At 46.6% G+C, this 25653-nt stretch overlaps 1 protein-coding gene across 3 annotated transcripts in view; it reads right to left on the bottom strand.

Moving 5' to 3' along the window:
• Nucleotides 1-6049: 6049 nt before the first annotated feature.
• ARMH4 (armadillo like helical domain containing 4) overlaps nucleotides 6050-25653 on the bottom strand; it is a 73702-nt gene continuing 54098 nt past the window's right edge. Inside the window, exons 6-9 of one of the 3 annotated variants that reach the window (XM_055717231.1) lie at nucleotides 16107-16138; nucleotides 15011-15115; nucleotides 11389-11523; nucleotides 6050-11187 (exon numbers count right to left, since the gene is read on the bottom strand). In XM_055717231.1, the coding sequence (XP_055573206.1) occupies nucleotides 11119-11187; nucleotides 11389-11523; nucleotides 15011-15115; nucleotides 16107-16138 (341 nt within the window). In that variant the 3' untranslated portion in view covers nucleotides 6050-11118. The remainder of the gene's footprint in view (nucleotides 11188-11388; nucleotides 11524-15010; nucleotides 15116-16106; nucleotides 16139-25653) is intronic. The other 2 variants (XM_055717232.1, XM_055717233.1) reach the window with 2 other exon arrangements.

Here is a 25653-nt window from a genome sequence, read left to right as displayed (position 1 = left end):
TGCAAGCCCCAGTGTGGCTCAGAGCACTTTGCTTTTTTATAAGGTAAATGTTAAATAACAAGATGATTTTCTTGTTTCCTGTCTCCTCAAAGTCTGTACTCTGCCATCCAGAAAAAGTGTGCATCTTCTGGCTTAGTGTTTCCACAGCCTCATTCCCTTTCTACACCCAGGTATGATCATTCAAATGTTTCAAGGCAATAGCATGTATTTTTAAGCCCAGCAGGCTGACTTGCAAAACAAATATCCAATTAAAAACTCATTTTTAATAGATGCTGTACAGTTTGCATGCAGCCAGATCCCTTTATTAGCTTTTTATTTTTAATGCTATTAAACCACATTCTTCAGTTTCCATTTTAGAGGAAGGTCTTCTGTAGCATATGCTTGCCAGCTCATCCACTGCTACTGAGCCTTTAACAATTCACTGCCCTCTGCCCTGCTTTTCTGGAAATAAGGATGGACTTGGGTTATTTCTGTTGGGTTTGTTTGTGGTTGTTTGGGGTTTTTTACAGAAGACAAATACAGTTATAAAAGTCACCTCTGACTTAGAGCTAACATGCACATTCACTCCTGCACATCCCAGAGTTCCTATTCTGTCAAACCATCTGGAGCAGTTAAAAGCACAGCAACCCCTGTGCTGCTAAGGAGACGTGGTCTCCATGCATGAGCCAGCCTCCATGCATGCAGCATCAGGGCCACCACCAGGTCCCCCGCTTGAACACCTTGGCTTTGCTGCCAATTTTATGAAGGTTACAGGAATGGTGAAGGTGATGCTTATGTGATGACACCTCCCAAGGCATTGCTGTAGACAGATCCCGCCTTCTGCTCTGCCCCAAGAGCTCAGCCCAAAGGTCCCTGTGCAGAGATCAGGTAGCTGATGCATCGCCCCAGTGTTACATGGGGAGCACAGCTCATTCATCAGCGTACCAAAATGCCTGACATGAAAGCATATGGGTGTGTCGTCTCTGTAATTTCTTCTCACCTAAGGCACCCTGGAGCTGTTAAGCAGCCATCTCCAGGAATTCATTTAGCACCTAAGTACATTACCCCCTATGGGGGAGATTAAGTGTCATCTTCTGGATTAAGTTTGACATTAAAACCAATTAATTTTGGCACCACAGCTTAAAAAGTGCTTTTGTCCCACGTTGACACACAGCCGATAAAACTGAGCAGGGAGTTTGGTGAGCGATGGAAACTACTACCAGCTGGCGGCTGCTTTCACTGCCTTCACCTCCCCATGCTCAGAGGTGCATGGACCCAGTGCTCTGGTGGGACAAGGTCCCGTGGCACCTGCTGAGCATTTCCTGAGCTTGGTGTCCAGTACCACAGCTGTATTTCCTAGCAAGGGCTGCTTTGTGTGCTCTGTTGCACTTGATGGGACAGGTGCTTCCCAATCAGGCTGGGAAGCTCAGCAGCACCAGCTATTAGAGGAAAAATCCATCAGCAAAGCTTCTTTTGTCTCTTATGAAAATGTCTGCCTTCCATAAGGACACATCCAAACAGGTAGCTACTTTAGCAGCAGTGAAGGCCACGTGAGATTGGGGTGAGCAGACCCAGCTGCTGATGTTGGCCCCTGGTGAATGGAGGCAGAGCCAGCAGGGAGGAGACACCGCAGCCAGGGGCAGGTTGCTGGCGAAGGGGTGCACAGCGTCCCCTCCTCCAGCCCCGTGGCAGCAACCTCCTGTCCAACAGCCAGAAGCTGTGAGCAACAGTAATTTTGGAAACTCTTTCCATCACTTAGAGCAAGAACAAAACACCTTGACAAACCTCCACGGCTGTGTTTGATGCAATCCGCATGCAGGCACAGTCCAGAGGAGCTGGAGACCCAACACCCTCCTGCCCATAAATAACTTTCACATACCCGGCACTAATGCACAGCGCAGCCTTCTCTCATTCCAGTCTTGATTCAATGATGCGTTTTACTACTTCCCTCCTTTTCATTTTCAACCCAAGACGAGTGTATCTTTTATGTAGGTCTCCTTGGCCACAGTTGTGCCTCAAATATAATATCAATCTTCTCTCTATTTAGCCCTTCATGTCCAACCATGCTGAAGTGGTGGCAGTTCCGAGCTCCCCTGGGATGCAGGGACTGAGGCTGGTGGTGTGTTACTTACTCACAAATCACAATACCATCAGCAAACTCCACAGCCCCTTGTGCCCATAGACAAGGGTTTGTCAACACAAACTGGTCTTGAATGTTTGCACAGTAGCACAGGTCCCACCCGCAGCAGCCCAATTTCTGGGTATTTCAGTTGAATTTCAGTCTGTATCCAAGTGAGGTTTAACCAGACCGGAATGCCATGCAAAACCAACCAGCCAGTGGATTGGAAGGATGTTATTTGCTATTTTTTAGTGTTAAAAAATGCAAAATGTAAATAATCTGAACAAAATATATCAGAAGACTTGAAATTGCTTAAGTAAGTGCACATAAGTGCAGAGTCAGTTATGGCAAAAAAAAAGCAGCACAATTCCGTGGCAGACAGTCTCCAGAGGCAAATCAATAACTTTTAAAGGGCATATTGACCAGTAGGAATGAATCTTGGGAAAATAGCTAAAAATGGAAAAATAGCTAGTTGATCAATTATTTAAAATAAAGATTTTCTCAGATTCCTGATATAAAGTATGATTAAACCCAGTGATTTAAATATTTTGACTGCAAAATCCCAGGTCAAATTACACCCTGATGCTGGCAAATGACTCATTATCTAATGCTTGTGTAACAGCAGATGTTTTAATTTTACTGTATAAATTCTTGATTTATTTCTGAATATCCTTTTATATGAATAAGGTCACGTTTTGCACGGATTTTCTTTTCTCTTTTTATCACATTACCTATTTGTTCTCCATTGAAGAAAAAAAAAGATTAAAACTGAAGTGCAGTATACCTCTGTTAACATTAGCCTCTTTCTTGTTGCCCAGTTCCATTTCCTCTGCTTCAGATGAAATGAATTCATTAGTGAAGAGCCTCGACGACTACAGTTTATCCTTCGAGTCATTTTGTATGTAAGACTTGGAAAATTCATCTTGCTTCAGTGAACTCCTGCTTGTCCGGGTGGTGCTGGCATATGTGCTGCTGGCAGTAGCACCCGGACAGCTTTGCCAGGCACCACACAGGTCCCTTTCCAACCAACCACTGGGGATTTATTTCTTGCCAAACCCATGGCCTTCATGATGAAGATGCTGTGAGCAAGAGCTGGAGACACCCATGCAGTGGCGTTTATTACCACGCAATGGACCTGGCGTTCTTCCCTGGGTGTCAGGTTTAGCTCCCGAGCACTGAACGTGGAGCAAAACTTACATTGCTGTCCTTCCAGTGCCTTCATTATACATCATACAGAAATAAATACTTTGCCAGGAGCTCCTGGAAGCCTCCAGGAAGGGTGAATAAACCTCCACTCCTGAGCACTGGCTCCAACACAGAGGTTAACACTTCTCTTCTTGCACAATGTGCATGACACAGGATCTTTCTGGAGATATTTTTTTGAAAGGGACACTCAAGAGCTGCTATTCAGCTCCATCTGTGTCCCTCCATAGAGCTCTGTGTTAAAGCTGCATCAGCAAGCAGGCAATGCCAGCAGTTGCTTAGGTCTCTGGCAACCTTTTAGTGTCAGTGTCACTTTACAACATTCGCATGGTTTTGGCCAAAATGCACTTGCCAACACGAAGTGTGACCCTACCCATGAATATGCCTGCCTGGACACGAAGGCTCTGCTGAAGGTGGCCTGTTAGCCTCGGCATGAAATTGTCGGTGTCAGCCGAAGGCAGCACCTGGGTCCACCAATTCCTACCAAGACACGGAGCTGGTCTCACACCTTGTCTCTCACAGGGCTGTCCCCACCAAGGACTAGCTAGCCCATGGTGAGCTCCCCACCTCCCACACCCATAGCACTGGCCCCCTCCCCTCCAGGCAGGAGCCCGGCTCAGTGCTGCCGGGAAGCCTCACAGAAGGCAGTGCCAAAGCATCCTACAGGTGATGCAGGCAGGTACAGCTTAGCGGTCACGGCTAATCTGCCGAGGGGGTTTGTGTGCTGCTCTGACTGCGTTGGTGGTAAAAGCAGGAACACCAGAACTGTAACTCAGCCTACTCCTACAAGTAGCTTGAGGAGATTTTTCCCACGATCCAGCTGCTAAGAAGCCTTTTAGCTGGACAGAGAGCGTGGCACATTTCTACTGCTCTGGGAAGAGATTTTCAACATTAACCATCCTACCTTTGGGTTATGCTTCAGAGGCTTTGCATGCAGAGCCCCATAGAGAGCTAGCCACAGCCTCCTCTTCCCTCCCCAGCAGCTTATCTTCTCCTTTAGTTGCAAATTTCAGCCAGGGCCTGTTTTGGATCCCTCCTGTGTCTCCTTCAGCAGATTTCTGCAGGCAATAAGCCTTATGTTAGACATGGGGTAAATCTGCAGGAAATCAGACTGAGAAAAGATAGAATTTGAAGAGATTTAGGGTAAATCAGAAAAAACCCACTGTGCTTGGCAGGTGGAATACTTGTGTTGCAAATATCATGTGGTTCTGTGTATACACAACCCGCTGCTTAAACTTCTACTCGTGCATATATCTTAGCATATATGCATGCTAATAATGTAGTGCGCTCACATGTATGCATTTGGTCATTCATACAGTGGAGCACAGGGTGCTCAGCAGTTACCATTAAAAAGGTACTCACTGGTGGAAAAGTTTCTTCTGGGAAATGCCACCATCACCTCTGCTGACTCCCTGCTACTGGCTGAGACCCAAACCCTTTCCTTGTAGGCAGGGGCTGTCCTGCTCCTGAGCCCTTGGGAGAGCATCACTGTTGAGGAAAAGAAGGAGCAAACCACTGCGTGCGTGGCTGCAAGCCTTGAATAAGCTGACAGTCAACATCCTTGTGCATTAAATTTCTGCCCATTGAGGTCCAACCTTAAAGCACTTACAACCCACACACACTGGGGGTTTCACAGGTGGAGGGTGAGACTTGCATCAAAGTAAAGGAGCTTTCCATGCCTGGCCTCAGGCCTTCAGCTCAAGCGCAGAACCCTGGTCAGCTCAGGCACAGCAGCAACGACTGCCCACGGGTGGCTTTACCACCAGAGGAAGCAGGGAATGCCTTTTGGTTTGTCCTTCCAAAACACATTGACGAAAACAACCTCAAGCTGGGCTGTCTGCACTGCTCTGCATGGATTGGTGCCTCATGGTCAACAGCTTGCTTGTAATTGAATTAGGCTGAACCCCTTGCCAAACTGATCTCGTGCTTTGCTCAGCCCCAGGGGACCCACGCAGGGCAGCAATCCTGATGGGTGTTTGGGACATCCAGCTTGTCCCTGCTGTCAGGGCGCTTAGAACCTTCTTTGCTCACACAGGTTTTCTGCAGCCTCAGAACAGCTCCACACATGCTTTTCTTGTGGGGGTTTTAATATGGCCCCTCTCCTCTCCGCTGTGTTCACAAACCCACGGCTTCATTGGCAGTCAGGGACATTAGGAGGAGACCAGCTGATGGACAGAGGCTCACAGTGAGGCAGCATGATCAGAGAGAGCACTTTCCTTAGAAAATAAACCTATGGAAAAAAAACCATTGTCATTGTTTATCTTCTTTCAGCAGGTTTTGTTTTTTCATTGGAAAAAGTCAGCAATGCAGCAAACAGCTTCATGAATATACAGATTGCTTTTGGCAACTACCAATTAGCAAAGAATGTGTTCATGTAATCCCCAAACAGCTATTTCCCTGGGAATTTCTTGTTTTGAACAAGACATTTTTCATTTGAGAAAATATACACACTTGGACAAATAGTTCTTGCTGGCTTTTATTAGTAGAGGAAGAGTGGAGAGGAGCCGGCAGCCACCGCCGCAGGCTGGCCATGTGCCCTGCTGGCTCACATCCCCACCCTGGGACCTCCACCTATACACAATACAGCAGAAGGATGCGTACCCAGCCCATGTAGTTGCATGCAATAACACGATGCATTCAAGGACATCAGCAAACAGGACTGGAAAGGCAATTATAAACTCTCCTGCTCGATCACAGGTCCATCGAGGTGTGTGCAATAATATTCACCTGCAATAAGACTGCTCTTTTATGAAACATTTGCAGCACCTACAACTGAAACTCAAGGCTCACCAGTGCCATATTACTGGGGTCTTGAAAGATTTTGGCACAGGCCCTTGCTCACAGGGCAAAAGAGAAAGGACAAATGTCCTGGTATGCACAAGGACACCTAGCCATATGCAAACACCAATGGTGTAAGCGTATCAGCACTGGGGCTCCTTAGAGCTACTGGAAACCCAGCCAAGGGAATTTGGGGTGTTACTCATCACAGCCTATGGCCGACACCTACCTCCAGGTAAATCTTACCCAGAAAGTCCCAGGCTGAGCCTCCCCATGGCTTGCGTTGCCCCTGCAAGATCAGCCTGAGTCCTTGCACTGACCATGCAGCACCGAGAAAGAAACGCAACACCCAAGTCTTCCACACAAGCACTTCACAGCTTTTCCTGAGACAGTGAATGCCATGAACACAGATCAGGGAGACAAGGCGCTTAAAGTCAGATATGGTGGACAGCTTTTTATTTCCCAATGTTTTAATTTAACAAAGTGCTACATTCCATAGCTACAGTATGAGTTGTTGTTCTTGTCTGAAATAGAAAAACACAAGAAAGCACAAGGACTGCTAATATCACTCTATGGAAGCAGCGCAGTCCAGAGGAACCTCAGCTAGGTAAACATCTGGCATTAGAGACACCTTTAAAAATCAGCAGCTGGATGGTGCAGGTGCATTTCATCAGGGCAAGAGCTGCACATCAGGCAGGCTGGTTCCTCCCGTTGGAAACGGGGCTGTAGATGCCAAAGCAGTTGTGCGATGTGTATAATAAATTCTGGCTTGTGCTATCAGGAAAACCCAAAACAGAGGTGAGTGACTCATCTTGTGTCGAGTTGAGAGATTATTGCTGCAGCAAAGTCACTGTCACAGCCATGCCTTTGCATGGGGCCAAGGCTGTGTTAGCAGTGTCATGACGCACCTCTACATTCAGGGGCTTGCAGTTTAGCCAGCAGGGAGGATGAGGAGGGCCCTTCTTGACTGTTTTTCTTGTCCTGTCTCTTTCAAAAGAATCTGCATGTTTGGAAATGCAGAATTATAGATGAAATCAGTAGAGCAGTAAGAAGTAGAGCTCCCACCTGACACCCTCCTCACCTCCCTGCCTGTAGTCTGATGTGAGTCAAATTCCAGGAGTTGTGTAGAGCCCAATCCAAAGTCTATTGGCCTTGGATGAGAAGGGAAGGAGCTGAATGATGTTTGTGCTTTAATGACCTGCAGAAACTGCACTGACACGAGGAGCATTGCAGAAAACACTGTCTGTGCTCTAAAGGCTCTGCCAAGCTTCACCGGGACCCGAGGCTGCTTTTGACTCTCTCTTGCCTCCACGTTAAGCACAGCTAAGCTGAAGATACGAGGGCCTCCAGGCTTTGGGGCAGGTGCCTGACCAAAACCAACTATTCAACAAACACCTCCACTTCAAATGGGCATTGCTTGGGATCCCTCTGCACTGCTGAGCAGCTCAGAAAGTTGGCCAACAGTTGCCTTCTGCCAATGAGCAGCTCTCAACCGAGACACCTTGGCTGATGGTGTTCAGAGCCAGAGACAGGCCTGGGAGTGAAGATGAACCACAAGCAAAATTTTTGGGCAGCCCTTCTAGCCTGTAAGTCTGGCTCCAGCACTGAACTGTGGATGCAGCTGGACACCCCTTTTGGCTACAACTCTCCCGCTCGCCCAGCTTATCCTACCATACTTGCCATATAACCGCTTTGATATTTGCAACTATTTGTCAGCTCCACTTGTGGCATCGCTCATTTCCAGCACCCCAGCAACCCCTACCGTGCCTGCACGGAGTGAAGCCTGGTTCTTGAGGACACCAGGGCACTCAGCTGATGCGCTAAAACACCACCTTTGTCATTCTGACTGGCAGCATTGCCTTTAATTTCTTAAGTTCATTATTTTGGGGAGGGAGAAGAAGAGATACAATAAAACTGATTGCCACTGTAGAAAGTCAGTGTTTCCCAAACTGTGGATTTATTAGCACAATGAAAGGCCACAGCACCTCCTCACCAGCCCTCCCAATCCATCAAAGCAACATCCCATCCATAAAGCTCCTCCTGTGCTGCCGGAGCTGGGATACTGACGCTCAGAGCAGCAGCCTAGCTCAGCCATCCCTCCTCCGTGTGACTGGCCCAGCAGCTCTGTGTTCTACCGGCTACCTAGCACAGCTGGTGCTGTGAGCACATGCCGCACGGCACTACCACTAACAGGAAAGCAAGAGGAGACTGTCCTTCACGGGCTGTTGTTGCACAAACCCCTGCTGGTCTCCAGCTGCCTGGGTCTTGCTGGTGCATCTGCTCTTGTTCTGCAGTATCGCTGGCTGCTCCTCTTTTCCAGTGCTATTTTGGGTCTCTCTTTCAGGCTACAGTTGCATGCGAAGGACTCCACCACCCCAGCTACCATCCTTTCTGCTCTCCAAGACAGAAACCCTCTTGCAGAGAGGCCAATGCCCTTTGTCACTGCTTATTCTCCATGCCTCCCTGGCTGGATGAGGGTAAAGCACTTCAAGAACATCCCACAGCTGCCTATGCAGTCTTGTTTCCAGCCTGCCTGGTGCTGTACCTGAAAGACAAGCCTTTCTGGAGATGGTCTCCAGCAAACTGGGACGGAGGAGAAGTCATTCCACCTTGCATCACACTTCCATCTCACCTTGCCAGGAACAAATCATCAAAGAGCCCTGGGGACAACGTTTCCTGATTCCCCAGCAAGACAGCCAGCAACACTCAACTGGACTGTTAACACCTCCTGACCATCTACAAACTCCAAGAGACTTTGCAATGAGAAGGAAATATGGAGAGACCAGTCTGGAAGGAAAACTTCTTAGCTTGGACTAATAACTTATGGAAGAAAGAGGCATTTATTTGGGGTAGGGGCCCCTGGACTTAACAGTGCCTGTTAAAGATGTGGGGCTGCATTTAGCAAGGAAAAATTTTCCTGGTCAAAGTTTCAGGAACAAAAAGGGAGAGCTGCAAGCACTGTGGAGCCCTGGCTGGGAAAGCCTGTCCTAGAGGGACTGGGGTATGAAGATTCCCCAGCATGTTGATGGACTGGGTTTTACTGTGTCTCCCCCAGCCTGCTTCCCACACACTCAGCAGGATCAGCGTGTGAGGGACCACACACAGCTCTTCATCTGGAAGACTAGCATTAGTAGCAGCATTCTGAAACCAGGTTGTCCTGCCTGTCCTTCTCCAGGTGACTCAGTAGATGTGTAGATAAGGCCTACAGGAAAGTACCTGGGCTCTGAAGAGCACTGCTTGTTTGGAGCTAAACATCACGCTTGATGATTTAATGTCCAGAGGAGGCCCTGCCTCTCTCCAGAGAGAACTCAGCTTCAAGAGGGTATTCTGAATGTCCTCTCTACCTTCCACACCCATTCACATGCCTGTGAGACATGTGCTTAGCACCACTGATATCCACCCTTGACAGTCTGACAGGCCTTTTCACCTTTACAAGGAATGAAATCCTGCATTTGCCCCTCCTCAAACTCTCCTCTCCTCCACTTCTTCAAAGACTCAGTGGGATTTAATCTCAGTAGATGTGTGGTCTGGCCTTATTTGTCTAGCCAGGTCTCCTCTGACAGCAGTTGCTGCTCCTTGTATGAAGGATGATTCCCCACAGAACAGTGATTCCCACCTATGAAACATGGATGTTTTGCATAAACGTCAGATTGAAGTAATTTCACAACTGGAAGCAGAGATAAAGCAACGCAGCCCTTTTTCTAGCTATTTTGACAGCATTTCTGAGCAAAGCAACATGAGTTTCCCCTGCTTGGTCCCTGTAACGTCTCAGACACTGGCTGTCTCCCTGTGCAACCCAGTGCTAGCAGCCCAGGCAGCACAGCAGCTTGCTCTCACCCAGTGCCACCCTTGGGCTTCACCTCCACAAATCTGTGCAGTCATCTGTCCCACAGCTTCACCTTTTCCCCCATGGCCCAGGGTTCCCAGTGTCCCATTTCACCTCCCCATAGCAGACATCTCTCCAGCTGTGGCTGCAGCTGCTTTCTGACTACTAACCACAAATCCCTCAACAGTGACAGTCACCCACTCCACAGCCTTTGGTACCTTTCTGCATTCGTTGGTCTGGAGGCAAGACCTAGCCAGATCCCCCAAAGGTGCTGCTGTTCATGCAGCTTTCAGGGGCTGAAAATGCAATTTCCAGTGGGTAAAGGAGACAGATGCTCCACTTTCACCTCTATGTGAATGCAGCCTTGTGAAAGAGATGAACCTGTAACTGGTGTCCTTCAAACAGGAGGCAGAAGCTGACGAAACCTCTGACCTGCCTCTTCTGTTACCTACTTGCACACTGAACAAAACTTAAAGAGATCCATGCAAGGCTATCCATCAGTAGGTGAGTGCTGGTATTTATTGTGCTGTAACAGACAGTGCTGGTTGAAAATGGATTAGAATTTTTGTTGTAAATCAGGTGTTGAGGCCATTCCTGTGTGTCTCCAAGAAGCGTGGAGCAGAGCTGAAGGAAGAAAGAAGGGGTGAGAGTTGGGGACCCGAGTGCAGAAATGTGCTTCAAACTGTATCAACAACACTGTACATGGGCACTTTTCAGGTGGCAAGGGATACAGTTCAAGTGTATAACTCATTAATTAAGCAGAGCAGCTAATCTTAGCACTAATGAACTCTAGCTCAGGTAATGTAACATTTAAAATTAATTGGACAGAAGTCATTCACAGTAAAGATTTCCATTCCCGGGTTAGGTGAGAGCTATTGTTATGATTAGATTACTGCCAGCCAGGACCAAAACAGTACACCAGGGTAATAGGAAAATAATCATCCATACGGATCAGCTCCAGCTGTAACAAGACACGCTGTGGATCTGAAGGAGGTGCCGGGTGCGAATGTGAAATCTCACTACTGTTTCAAAACAAACATCACTGCGCGATACACATAGAGCGTAGCATGCCATTTCGCCGGGGTGGTACTGACCACTGCTCAGTGGCTTGGGGCGGCGGAGAGCAGCGATGCAGCAGAAAGTCGCTTGTTCTTTTTCTCCCACTCCCTCTTTTTAAAAGTCACAGGCTATCACAACGGCACTGCAGTTCAATTCAAAATTCATCTTCAGAGCTGTCGGCTAAGAGCATGACTCGGTCTTGCATGCTGTTAAATTCCCTCTGCTAGGGGAAGAAAAAAAACATGAAAGAGCTCCACATGCGAAAAGGAAATGAAGGGCATTCAGATCCCCACCATGAACCAAGAGGTCCCCGGCACTTCAACCCAGACAAACCATGACCATAACCAGGCTGTGCTCACTTTACAGCCAAAATGATTAATAGAAGAGGGAGTGGGATTGGGGTTTTCCTCTGCAGTTGCCATACCTTTCTTTTATGTCTCTTCGAGCCGTTTCTCCTTCGGCGATTCATAATCTTAATGCTGTAGAGTGCTCCTAAGATAAAGAGGGCTCCTGCTATTCCAACTCCTACAGGAACCAGCATTCCTGACATGTATCCGGCCTACGTGGAAAAGAGAAGCAGAGCAGCACTCACAAGACCATCCTTTCAGAGTTGGTTTTCACCAGTCCAGGACTGCAATATATCCCTATGCTGCTTTTGTCAAAGTTTATTGTATTTTGAGTCCCTATCAGCTGCCTGCATAGGATGAGCCCTACTTCCAGGATTGCTAAGCAAGCCCCCAACCAGCTCGCCCCGGGACCAAGCTAGTAACCACCATGGCTCACCCACTGTCAGCTTTTGCTAACAGATACTTCCTTGTGATAGCTGAAGCACTGCAGTGTTTGCCTGCCTTTAGGAGAGGAAACAATTTTGGTGCAGAGTTGCAAGTGCTGGGGTGAAGTGTCCGTTAATACAGGCGCACGTGTGACGGAAAACCTTGACTGCCAAGGGCAGGCAATCTTGAGCCACAACAAAGACCTGTGACCACCCAAAGAGCTTCCCTACATGCTATGTAAAGTGGGCTGAGTGCTGCTCTGAGCTCCCCAGGTACTGCCAGAATAAATCAAGGCACAGGTATATGTCTGCCCATGTTCAACAGAGCTCAATCTGGACAGCCGAGAGCTGTGGTTACACTTTTTGGCATGAATCCGGACTAAAAGAGTGGTGCTGAGTGGTGCGGTGCTGAGCGCCTTGGCAGCCTGCCGCCTGCAGCCCCCCGCCCCGCAGCCCTCGGGGTGGCAGGAGCAGGCAGAGGAGCACGTGGAGCAGGCTGAAGAGCCCGTGTGTAAGAGCCCCAGGTGAGATGGCAGGCACCATCTGGGGAGCGAGCAGAACGGGCGAGGAGCTGGTTTTGGAGAACAGCTGCACTGTGAAGCAGGGACTCTGACCTCCATTGTGGGAGGTGGATGGGAAAGGGACCCAACATCCTCTGGGTCAGCTCCGATTGCTGGAATGTGTCTTACTGTGGCCAAACTGCTAATTAGAGAATCACAGAATCATGCAATACCTCCAGTAAAGAGTATTACACAGCTCCCATGCTTCCCAGAGACACGTTGGCATGGGAAAGCAAGGGCCCTGGGACACTAATGTCATATCTCAGCATGGGGACAGCAGAAGCTGCTCCCAACGCTCGCAGCTGTGTCTCTGAAGGAGCTGAAGTGCCAAGCCAGGCTGTGCTCACTTTTGCGGGAAGTGGAAGCAGTTTGCTCTCTCCCTGTCCATACAGCCTGAGCCTCCTCAGCTTCATACTCAAAACCTTTGAAGCACGTGCTTTCACTTTGCAAAGGAAGGGGTCACTTGCATGAGCAGGACAATGACGCTGAGGGAGGCACGCACACCTTCAGCTACTCTTAAGGGAAGCACAGCAAACGTAAGCCAGCTCTAATTCAATTGCTGTGATCCATATGTTTGCATTGCCTACTAAAAAAAAAAAAATAGATAGCATGACTAATTTAAAATTACACATTTAAACATGTAAAATACTTCAGACAATATTCCCAAGTGCTTTTTATTTTACATTTTACTGTTTAAAATGACAATTAACCTAAGTTTCAAAGTAGCAGACTGCTTCAGCATCCTCACCTAATTTGGGCTGGGGGGCTCAATGGAGTAAGGAAGGCAGGCAGGGCCTGGCTCCCTCCCTCGTTAGTGCTGCCTTTGTTCATGCTGCAGCAACAGAGTCCTCTGCTGTGACGCTTACAGCTCTACCCTTCGCCACCTGCACCCCCCGAAATGGATTTTGCACCTGCCAAGGGATACATGCCCAGTTCAGGGGACTATCAGGCAGCTCTCAGCAAGCCTCATCTTAGCAAGCCCATTGCTTACAACCACTCATCTTCTTCTGCATTCCCAAACTGCAACACAGCCTAACAACACATGCTTACACCGCAATTGCTTTTCTTCCACTGAGTGGGGGGAAATACAAAGCCATTCAGCGTGCTCTGCCCTGGCTTCATACGCTTACCTGGAGAATGAAAAAACCTGCTTTCATCTAGGGCAGATATGATGCTAACATAGGCTGTTTTGCTCTCCCAAACCCTTCCAGATCCTGCTCAGTGTTTTAAATAGTAACACCTTTGTGTCTGGATCCCAAGGCTTGAGGAATCTGCAGCTGCATTATGCAGGTCCTCTGAATGCCCTCCCAGAAAATCCGCTTGGAGGGGGGCTGCGTGCCTGCACCCCAGTTCCCAAAAAAAGGAGGTTAGTGAGAACGCAGCTAAAAGACTGTATCTCTGCGAGGCAATTAAGGTGCCTTAATGGGGTGACCTAATTAGTGTAGCGTGGGTTTTTCTATTTCTGGAACTCTGCTGCTGGCTTGGGCAGAAGGGAGATTGGAAATGGCTTTTTAGCTGCTGCCCAGTTGAGTTTCTATATCAGAAATCACTAGTTTTAATATAATGAACTCCCTCGCCCACCTGTGAGCCTTTATCATGCCTGGCCAGCCTATGCCTTTTTACAGACTTCCCCCAACAGCTGGACCCCAAAAGCCTGCAATGTGAAGCAGATCCAGGACCTGTTCTCCCAGCCCTTCTGTGTCACGCAGCCCAACTCACGAAGGTTTCTGCACTTGCTTGATGAAAACCCCCATGTCATAGGCAGCTCCAAAGCCATGTTTCTACCCCTCGTCCATGGGGAAGATGCAGCTGCTTTACCGATCCTAGGGATGCTTTTAATATACCTGATCCCTGACCCCAATCTTCCTGGCTCTGCTGGACTTTGAGATAACAGCATCAGAGGACCTCAGAGGAACCCCGTGTCCATTGTTTGGCATACCAAATGTAACACTGGCACAGTGTCTGCAGGAGACCAGACTTAAACCTGTCACTGACCCATGCTGCTGGTCCCGCGCTCCCCAGACCCTTCCCTCTCCCAGCAGGGCAGCCCTGATGGACACAGAAGGATGCATCTCTCAGGGATGGGGCCATCGTGCCAGGATCCTCTTCTGGATGGAGGGATTGTAAAACAGAGAGGACAGAGCTCTGCCAACAGCAAATGAGAGGGGCATGTATGACTGGTGCTGATTAACTCAACAAGGAAGAGGAGGAAATGGGGTGAGCAGGTTTATTTGCAAGTGATTTGCTACACCAGCATTTGGCTGGGGGTGGGCAAGTGGTTTTTGTTGGACTTTTCTAAGGGAAAATGCGAGCAAGGTGAAAGATCTGCCTCCACACATCTGCCATTCCCCAAAGGAGGGAGATGGCTCAAGGCCAAGTCTCTCTTTTAAGTGGACACTAGCTGACCCTCAGTTATACCAATGCTTGCACTGGTCACTGCCACACATTCCAACATCTCCCTGCAAGAGGTTCAGAGTCTACAGAGCAACTCTGTTGGAGACTGGAACACGCGCCCCTGCCCTTCAATGAGGAAAGACAGAGGTAGCCAACAAGGTGCCAAGAGGAAAGAAGTGAAAGCTACAGCTTCAGTGAAAAGACACCTGATGCCCCCAAGCTTGTGTTGTGCTGACTGGGGTAGGTCTGGCATGAGCAGGTGACCCATGCATGCTACATTCACTCCAGGCACTCAACCAGTCTTGGCATTCACTTTTTACCTTCGTCGGGAAAACCATTCTCTGTCCTTTCAGCATTTGCTCTGGCTGAATCCCAGGCCAAGGTGCTCTGCTATAAGCATAGATGGTACTAGACATGCCTCCTTCCTATTGTAGGCAGAAAAGCAACTCAACAAGGGCTGGGCAGGGACCCACCTCAAAACCTTTCCACTCCCCAGTCCCGGAAAACAGACACCCAGACCTCGTCTCTCCATTCACACTTGATGCTACCGAAATTTGGTGGGGATCATGTGGCATGGCTGGGCTCATTGGGTGACAATCTGCTTGAGCTCAGAGATGTATTTTCAGGGGCTGGAATTTCCTATGGAGTCATTATTCCATGTGGTGGATTTTTTGCCTATTGACTCTGATCCTTTTCAAGAATTTCCAAGCCCTGTTGAGTCACAGAATGTTCCTGTCTTAAAACACTACTGTCGTCTCATTTCTAGCTTCATGGCTTTGCCATCATCAACACAGCATTTGGAAGGCTTCACAACCGTTTCAAAATACTAATATTTGCTCGAGGGCAGCAGAGCCTAAAAAGCCATCACTGCCCATGTCTGACACCACTCTTGATTCCATGTACCACCGCCCTGTAACACCAGGGAGAAAAGATCAGGCTCTTATCATTTCACTCTTCCTGTGTTTGCTCGTTTTTCTTCCAGGGATTTGCAGCTCTTCTTGCATGTGGAGGCAGGAAAGGTCTCATCCAGAGGTGGTGGCACGGCAAACACCAGATCCTCTTGATTTGGATCCACAATCAAGCTTAGGACTTAGAGGAAAGGGGTGGAGGTAAGTTAGAGGCCATAAAAAAAGTTACTGGGGTAGTCTGAAGAGAAGGTTGCTTTCGAGTGCAGAGAAGTCTTTCAAATACCCCTGTCCCTCCTTCTGCTCTTAGTTACTACTCATCAGGGATGTACTGTGGCTGTACGCCACTATATATAATAGCAGCATTTGGTTCATTTGCCTCCAAGAGAAAAATTTAAGCCCTTTCTCAGTTGTCTTTGTAGAAATAAAAACTACACTGACAAGAGTTTATTAACTCCTGCAAGTAAAAATGTTTTTGCTCTTAAAGTAATTGAAACACTGAGACTCTTACCTTATCTTTCAGCTTCTCCATCCAGCTTCTCACTGAAAAGTAAGACAAAAAAGCTGTAATCATGTTACTTATGCTATATTAATTAGTAACAAATGATAATGATAGTATTAAAGTAGACACTAATTAACTTGACAAGCTGATAACACTGTTCATTAGATTTCCTCCTTTCTCATTCATGAAAAAAGCATATGCAGCAAATCAACATGAGAAACTCTTCAAGTGAGTTGGCAGGCAGGAAGCTTGCTTTTGCCTGTGCGATTCGTATCTTCAGAGTGATCAAAAAAGGAAGATGAATTTCAAGTTGTGGGGTTTTAACCAGCACTTCTCATGTACACACTGGGATGTCTGACAAGGAGAAAACCTTACAGTGTGGCTATCCTCTTCCACTGGCCTCCTCCACATAGATATTCTTCCCTCTATTTGGCATAGCCTGTAATGAGGCCTAAAAAAGTATTATTCCCTGTCTTTTATTCCCCTGTTTTTCTGGAAGCAGCCACTGCCTGCTCTGGGAAGTTGTCAGAGAACTGGGATAGCACTGGAGGTGCTAAATTACTAAACCAAGTACATTTATACTGCTATCACAGAGACTTTAATTTCCTAACAGTTAATATAAGTCCCATGAAATATGAGACCCAAGAATTAAAAGTCTTTAATGGCATGTACTTTGGGATGAAATATTCAGCTAATCTCAAAGAACTGCAAGTGCTTAGCAGCGGGTGCACGACTCATTAACTCCACAGGTGACTGGATTTGTCTGCACTGCACCGAAGACAAAATGCTCAGCCTTGGAGAGATCCACTAATATTTTAACGAATTCCTGCCCATAGGTAAGAAGCGAGTAAATAGTTAAGGGTTTTTTTCAGGGTTTGGCAACTGTGTTTTACGTCTTGCTCAAGGATACCCATTTCTCCAGAAGCACAAAGATACAGGCGCAAAGGGACTCTTAGATGCACTGAAGTCCTTCTGAGGAATATTTTTCCCAGGATGCGTTAAATCCCAAGTGTATGGAGCGAGACTCTATTTCCAAGCCTGCTTTCTTATAGAAGTTCCCTTCGAAGCTTGCATTAGCAGTATTACAGCCTGCACACGCACATATGGCACTCAGGGTAACCATCCTTCTGAAATGAGAGCCTAACTGTGAGTGGGGAGGGTGCAGCAGTGGGCCACGAGTAAATGACGTTCTTCTCTCTCAGATACAATCCAGAGAAGCACAGCAGCTAGGAAGTAATAAGACTCAGCCCGGACATCAGCATCACTGAATTAATCTGCATCATTTTAACATGTTACAAGTGATCTGAATACTCACTCCCTTTTAAAATATTACTTTCCAAACAGAAACACTTTCCAAAAAAAAGGATCCTGAATGACCTACAGGTGAAAAAGTCTGAAACAGGCACAGGCACATACATGCAAACTCACTTATCTCTGACAGGCAGCTAAAAAAAATTAAAAAAAAATTATCCAGGAGACAATCACCCAGAGCACTAGAAGAGGACAAGAGGTCTACTTTTGTCAGCTCTCCCCACCATTAGTCCTGACCTGCACGGACTAAATCAAAGTAAACTTTATCTTTCTTCATAAACTGCAATTTATGAAGGTGTCATCATCATCATCATCTTCTGCCAGTCTGAGCCTGCATGCCCTGAACATCACTCCCAGTGGAGTACCAGAGAGGAAGGAAACACACGGCTCCCCTGGGCTAGGTTTCTCAGCTGGGTTTCTAGATATAACACTAAAACAAACACTGGGTGTAGATGTCACTCAGACTTTCAAGGAGAGCCCCTACACTGTGGGCTTGCTGACAGGCACGGGAGACGCCAAACACTGGGAAAATTCTACTTGAAAACATAAAATATTGCAAACCAAAGAAATTAATCCCCAAAAGAGTCTTCTCATGACTCTCACATATAAAGATGCTATTGTGTTTTGCTCCAGGCTGCCAGGAGGAGCGGTGACAGTGACTCGGAGTCACACAATAATAGCTGCAGCTTCAAAACCACAGTGCACATTTTTAAGCTTTGGACTGATGTTCTCCATGCACATTCAGACAGCTACACGTGTACACACGCTGCAGGCCCACAGCCGGTTAAAGCTGCTACGATGCTCAGTTGGCCCCAACTCAAGCTAAGCACGAGGCCTATTTTTACATGTCTTTCACAATAATAATATGGGACCAGTGATCTCATCAATAGATGACCCACTTTCTTGCAGCTGAACAACGGTGCCTCTAAAGCACTGCATTAACTCTGGAGCACTTCTGACAAGTCAGAGGCAGGGGCTGATCTAATAATATTCTACTACCTATTTTCAATGAACACAAATTCTGGTTTCATTCCCCTCTGCTGCACAAAACAACAACAGCACATCCGTTGGGACCTATGGACTCTATAGTACAAATCTTTAATTGCTCTTTATACAACTGCTTATTATTAAAACCAACTTTGTTTTCAGCCATGTAGAACACATGTCAGATGCCTTTGTGAATCAACCCAAGCCACAGGGAAAACAACACAACAGGATTTCTCCCAGACCTTCCAAGATGCTCTAATGCAACCACCAGCTGGCTGGCTGGGTGACAGCCTCTGACCTGTGCTAGAGGAAAACTCCGGTCCCACATTCAGGAGGTTATGGCAGCAGGAGGTCAGAAGCCTGGCTGGCCCTTCAGCGTCCCAGTAGGACCCCACCAGTGTGGCAGCAGCAGATCCAGCTCCCCTGGGCAGGAGTGGCCAGTGCGGAGCAGCTGCAGCCATGGGCCTGGGCCCCTCAGCTCTTTAGCTGGTCAGGCTGGGGCCATGACAAGTCGAGGAGCCCTGGATTACCATGAATTACAAACACTTTTAATGTCACTAATGCACAAAACTGTTTTAATACCTTTGATGAAATGACAAGGTATTGTGTCATTAAAACCAAGCACTTACTGCTCCAATTATTTACCCATATGTAGAAACTATAGGGTATGGGTAGGAGATGAAGCTTTTTTTCAAGTTAGAATTGATATCTATGCTAAATGGCTACCATCAATTAATTCCGGACTTCAGACTCTAATTATGCATCATTATTCATAATTAATATTCTAAACTTGGTCTTGGAAGAGGAACATTATGGATGGCATCTTCTCATAAAAATGCAACGCTCTCTGAGAACACTAGGTGACTTGCCAATGAGGACAAGCAAATAATTAGTAACAAATTCTCTAGTCAATGTATTTTTCATCATTCCCTTTTTTTTTCCCTCCCCTGATCACTGAATGTCCTGAACAAATGACAACAGTCCCTGGGTGTGAAATTATAACAAGTGTCTACAGTGCTGGCTCGTCTTCTATGGTATTTTAAGGACAGTGACTAGTCCAAACGCTCGGCCTCGGCTTAATTTTGATCCCTTGGTTTTACGGAAAGCTAAGTTAGATGAGTGTGGAGCACTTCTGAAAATTACATACATGATCTGACATTTCCTCAGTGATTTATATAATGTCTGCATCTCTGCAAATGGATTTTAAATAACATATAGCTTAAGACTAAGCAGGTCAGGAGCACGGAGGAGGAGCACAGTTGTGTGACACTGGTGTCTGAGCAGCCCAGGATGATTTCAGACAGTTACAGATGCACCATGCTATTTTTAGTCATTTTTACCCAGCTTTCCCCTTCAAAATGTGCAGCCAGCTATTAAAAAGCTATGCTGCCAACTAAAGAAATTAGGCTAATTTGCAGAGGTAAGCAGCAGCCTGCGGTGCTTGCCTGGCCCTTCCTTGGAGGAACCAGGTCCAAAACCTGGAACCCGTCAAAAAGCCCCATGAGCAAAACCCTTCTGAAAGTTCAGGTTCTGCCAGATGCAGGCTGAAGGCTCAGCAGAGGGACAATAGGTGACATTTAAGGGTCTGCGGTATATGGCACTGCATGGCTCAACATCTCCTTCCACCAATGAACTCTTCAATGCTATAAACCCAAACAGAGCCTCGTGGGAGATGGCTCTTGTGTCCTCACCCCTCTCCTTTCCACTGTGTCCAATAGCTTTGCATCCTCTACAAGAACACATTCAGCCAGCTTACCCAGCCTGCTCATTTGTTCTTTGTGGAGCTCCTCTTTACAAAGGGGGTGATTAGATGTGATTTACAACAGAGAATCAAAGTGTAAGAGGTTTGGAAGCTGCCTCCAAGTTCAGCTGGAAAGATCTTCTGACAATGAAGCGTTTGCATGACTTACATCAAGGGAAAATCCAGTATTTGTCACTTCTGACCAAAGACAATGAAATTAAGGTAGCATGACAGACCATATTGACTGCAAGTCTAAACCACAGTCTGACACCTTCCTCCTAGGGAAGAGTCTGACCTCTTGATGCTCTGCTCAGGGATCTCACAGCACCCTCAGCTTACAGCCCTGCAAAGTCTCGCTACAAACAACTCACCTGAGAGGGGATGTTAACTGAGGGCAAAGATACGGAAAAAGTACACAAAACATTTACTACATAGTAACACCCACGGCTACTGTGCATCCCCAACGTGGAGAAAAGTGGGTCCACATGTACCATTATTAGAATCATAGAATATAGATTACCTCAAGTTGGAAGGGACACGTAAGGATCACTGAGTCCAGCTCCCCATGTCCTCCTTCCCCACACCCTTATCAGTGGCCTTCACTCATGATCTCACTTCTTGTTGCTGCTCCGAGGACTGCCCATCTTCAAATAAGTTCTTTTTTATTAGTCAAGTCTCTTGAACCCCGTTTTGCTCTGGAAGCTGCAGGGTAATGGGTGCCAGAGCTAGGCTCTGCCTTTAAACCTCACCATAATGCACCATCAAATCTCTTGCCAAAGGCTTTTTCCTGCTTCCCTCACCACCCGCTCTGAAACCAGGAGCACAGATCCTCCGGGCTTCATGCTTTGCCAACTTTTAGTAATCCTAATTGCCTAATTATCCACTCCAATTCAATGATAAAGCTGCTTAATAATTCTGTTCACTTCTCATTCATTCTCTCCCTTCCCAGATAAGAAAATGCAAAGACTTTACCTTCTGGTAGAGATTTCAATCAATAATTCATGCCCTCCTGCCATCAGTTCCATCTCTCCCTTCCCCTCTTGGATGCCCTGCTGATTTACCTTGTCACTTTATTTTCACCTCATGAGCTGGTTTTAATCATATTCCCTATTTTAATCATCAGCTAAAGCAATTCTGGTTTTCCATGTTAAACCCAGCACATTATCCCCCTGTCCTGTGCATCTCGCTGTACTTCCAAATCCAGCATTCACACCTTCACTCCAGAACTTCATCTTGCCACTGATGAAGGTACATCCTGCACCTCCTCTTTTAATAAACCTCCACTGCAACTGCCAGACCTGTGGTGAAAATGTGGCACCCAAGCTCCTACACACTCTCCAAAGGGCCGAGAAATGGACTGAAGGATGGTTTTATGGTTAAGAACTAACCTGCAGCTCAGGTAATCTGACCCAACCGTTACATCTGCAATTCTTTAAACGCAATAGGCTGAAAAAGCTGCACCAAACTTCATTCTGAGAAATCAGAAAATATCAGTCGCCCCAATAAGCTCAGGGTATGAGAAGATTTTGATCTAACAGCTACTGTTAATTGCTTTCACGTCTGTCTGAAACCAGAGACATCCCTATCTCAGGAACTGGAGAAGCTGTTTAAGGACAAGGCCCCCACTGCAGCAGATGACGGTCCCCACTGCAAGTGGTCTGTGCATCAGACAAGATGCAGGAGGTGGATGGATGGATGCCAAGGAGCAACAAGATGGAGCCAAGGAGCAAGAAAAGCAGCTCTTTTTGAGCACGGGCTATGCCTGCTGTGGATGTTGCGTTTGCTCTGCCTTCCTCTGGCCAGGACAAGGTCTTTTGTCCCACCCATGGCCGCAGTTGCAAGGCAAGAAAAGACTGGCTTAGCATATTTGCAAGAGTGTGAAAACTGTAAATACATAGTGAGGAGGCTTTGTGTAGGTCATGGTACTATGAAATGTAACTGCACTCTGCAGCTGACTCAGCTCAGCACAGCTTTGCCATTGCAGTTCTCCCTAGGACAAATTCACTCCCCCCTTCCATGCCGGCCTGCTACCCTGCTCTCCCTGTTCCCCGACATGAAATGGCTGGGGTTTGGCGTTGCTTCTCGTTGGAGCTAACAACTGGTGGTAGTCAGGCGGAGTAAACCTCATCCTTGATATTCAGTCTTTGCTAGAGACCTCGCTGCCAGAGCAGCTACCTGTGTAAGCCTCTGCAGTGAGAAAATGGGGCGTTACTGTCCTCTAAAGCACCTGTTCAATCTCCGTTACATACATTAGGGCAAACTACCTGCTACAGTTACTACTCCTCCCTCCCTCACACACAATTTCCAAACTGTATTCCTCATTCCAGCAAAGGAGAGCTGGTTAAAATGTAAAAAAAACAAAGAAAAGATTATTTATCTTAAATCAGTCTTTATAGACCAAGCAATCTGCCCTATTACATTACAGATTTCACCCCTGTCTCTTGCAGGTGAGACTTTCTTTTAGATGAGACTAGTGAGAATAGTTTTGCTGAAATGCTCTGTACATCATCTGCTCAGCTCCAACAAGTTAATGGCACAAGGCTGCATCGGCTCCTTTTCCTTTAAAACCACAATTGCTAATTTACTTACTTGCACAAATAAATAATACAAAAAATGGCATTTGGCTGGAAGGCAGCGTATTTTTAATTCCAGAACAGAAGTATACCTACTTGATGGGAATTTTAATGAATGCATTTCCCCCCATGCCTAACTCAAGAAGATCTGAATGGCCAGATAATCTAACAAACGTCAAACTGACAATTACCATTTATGATTTCAGAAAAAAAATTTTGCTGAGTGAACTCCGAATTAACAAAGGGTACTTTAACAGTTACCATTCAACTGTCTGGTTTATTAACTGTACTGACTCCAACCTTTTCCCTGTCCTCCCAGCTACAGCCCAAGCCTGGCTGCCTACTATCGTCTGCCACGACCTACCCAAACCTCTTCAGAGAGAAAGGGAGATGGGGAGGACAACTTGCCATGCTCATCCAGAAAGCAGAAAGTAAAATGGGCTTCCTAACTCCTTCCCCAACCTTATCAATCCTTTTGATGCTGCCTTCCCTGTGGCATTAGGTCAGATTTCTCATTTTCCTTTTCCCTTGCAGTTTCCTGCAGTTTTTTCTTCCAAGCTGTTTTGCACCCTGACTGCCTGCACAGAGTAGCCACTTGCTGGGGCTGGCAAAGGCACTGCCCTTCTGCCTTTGCATTTCTTTGTAAACTCAGTTCTCCTGTGGTGCATTCAAAATGCTTGTTGGCATAGACAAACTATTTGTTTCTCCCTATGTGACCCCAGACAGGTGCAAGACGTTAAAAAAGCCAAGGTAGAAAACCTCTTGGTATCGTAAAAGGCATCAGCAGGACATTGCTGTGAATTGGCTGCCGCAATTTATTGTACAATTAAACATTTACTGGATTGCACCATGTCCAAAAGCTGTGTACGCTCTGGGAGAGGAAATGCAAACCTTGCTTATGGAAACAGCAACGCCTCTGATGGAGCACACGCTGGACCAAGTTCTCCACAGCTCTGCCCTGGCACAGCTCCTAGAGCAACACACAGACTTACCAGCGGCAAGAATCCACCCTGCTTTAGCTAATGGGTTTACTTGCATCCTGAAAATGTTCATATTCACCAGCTTTCATTCATGACACAGCCACAGCGTCCATGTTTGGAACACAAAGCATTCCTAAAAATTGAAGTGGAATGGAACGCCTTAACAGCCAATTGGCTCTCCCACTTGTAGCTAGCCCTCCTCCTCTGTAAAATGTATGTCATCACTCAAAAGGCAAAAACTGTTTGCAAGACTTAAGGTATATCCGCTCAGACTTCAGGTACTCAACTAAGATGCACAAATTAAAAATCTATCTAAGAGCCACTGAGGGAGAGATGCCACCTGCCCAATGTCATTCACCTCACTCAAGGTCTGATTTTTCCTCTGAAGTAGCCTTTCTCTTCTGCTGAGAGCAACTCTGGTGCTTCACTTAGAGGGGAGGCTCCTGCATCAAATTGCCTGAATGTTTTCAAACAGAAAGTTTCATTCGGGAGAAGTGCAAAGCATGGAGACAAGGAGGAAGTACAAAGGCGGTGAAGCTAGAGGACCTGGAGGGGAGCAAACACAATACCACTACTGACACACATTGTGATTTATTGCACACAGACGCTGCCTGATTCCTGCTCTGACTGTGATTCTACCTTCTGTCCCTCCCTCTGTAGTCCAGCCTCTGTACCATGAGTCTTACTGAACCAAGGAGACAATAAGAAATACCTTAAAAACTCCTAAGAAGACCTAAAACTCAATGGCCGCTCTACAACATAAATGTGCCATGATTGCAAGATCTAACATCCTGAGGCTAAAAGCAAATATAGTGTGGACTCATAGGCAATGGTGAAAATCTCTGTTCAAAACTCCGACCTCTGGGTTCCCTTGGCTGAGACAGCAAACCCCAATTTGGGTCTCAAGGGCTTCCAAGCCTGCCAGAAGGTCTTCATGCTACATTTCTTCTACAGCTCCTCTCCCAAGAGAGGCAGCAGGCACAAAGCCAGGTAGTGTTTTCATGGCATTTTTGGGTTCACCTTGTTGCTCTTTGGAGATTTTTAACACATTCTTTGGGTTATGGGAGTCCAGGTTAATACCACTGATCTGGTCCTTGCAGTGAGCAATGAGGGCACTTGCACAAGTCCATCCCAGCACAGCGTGATTTGAGCAGGGGGAGAGGGAGCTGAAGAGGGACTTCAGTTGGATGGCAGAGTACAACATCTGTAGCACAAAATTTTATAAGAATTCAGAGTACAGGAATTAGCACAAACTCTGGAAGAGATACATCAGCGCCCTGAAAAAAGCACTGAAAAAGCCCATGAAGGCTTTCCTTAGTAGGACACACGGCTCTTCAACTGCTGCTTTTATGTAGTAATATTTGGATAGTGGTATGTAGATAAACAGCATACAAAAGCTATCTTAAAAAGGTTATTAAAGCCACAAAGTCAGGACCCATATGTAAAGAAACACCTCATTTTGCATGTTCAGCATGACACCACTTCTAATTGCCCATTGTTTTTTTCTCAGAGGTCTCCAGTAAAAAGGTTATTGATGGTTTATTTTTCCCATCTCTTAATACACTGGAGTGGGTGAACTTCTACTAAAATTTTCTTTAAAAGTCTGGGACAAGCACCATGGAAAAATTTGGGCCCAAATAGTTAAAATTCAGTAAAGTTACCAAGAACTAGAATACAACAGAATATAAATCCAACAAATTTAATGATAGGCATGACTGTTACTGCCAGGCAAGCCACAGGCATGTGCAGATGTACAGGGCAATGCTTTACGGGGGAAGCATTACCCTTCCATAGTAAATACAACTCAACATTAGTGATAGATTTTTTAAAACGCTTTAAGGTACACTGAGTTCCTTAGTTGGCTGTTTCCTGATTTACAGCACCCGAGGATGTGGGCCTAAAGTATGAATTCTTCCTACCTCAACAGGCTCTGTGTTGTGTTTGCAATCTGCCCAAGTCATCTT

This window comes from Falco cherrug, chromosome 7 (genome assembly GCF_023634085.1).
Source record: "Falco cherrug isolate bFalChe1 chromosome 7, bFalChe1.pri, whole genome shotgun sequence".
Lineage (NCBI taxonomy): Eukaryota > Metazoa > Chordata > Aves > Falconiformes > Falconidae > Falco > Falco cherrug.
Note: the sequence above shows the minus strand (reverse complement) of the source record. Positions and strands in the feature narration are given on the sequence as shown.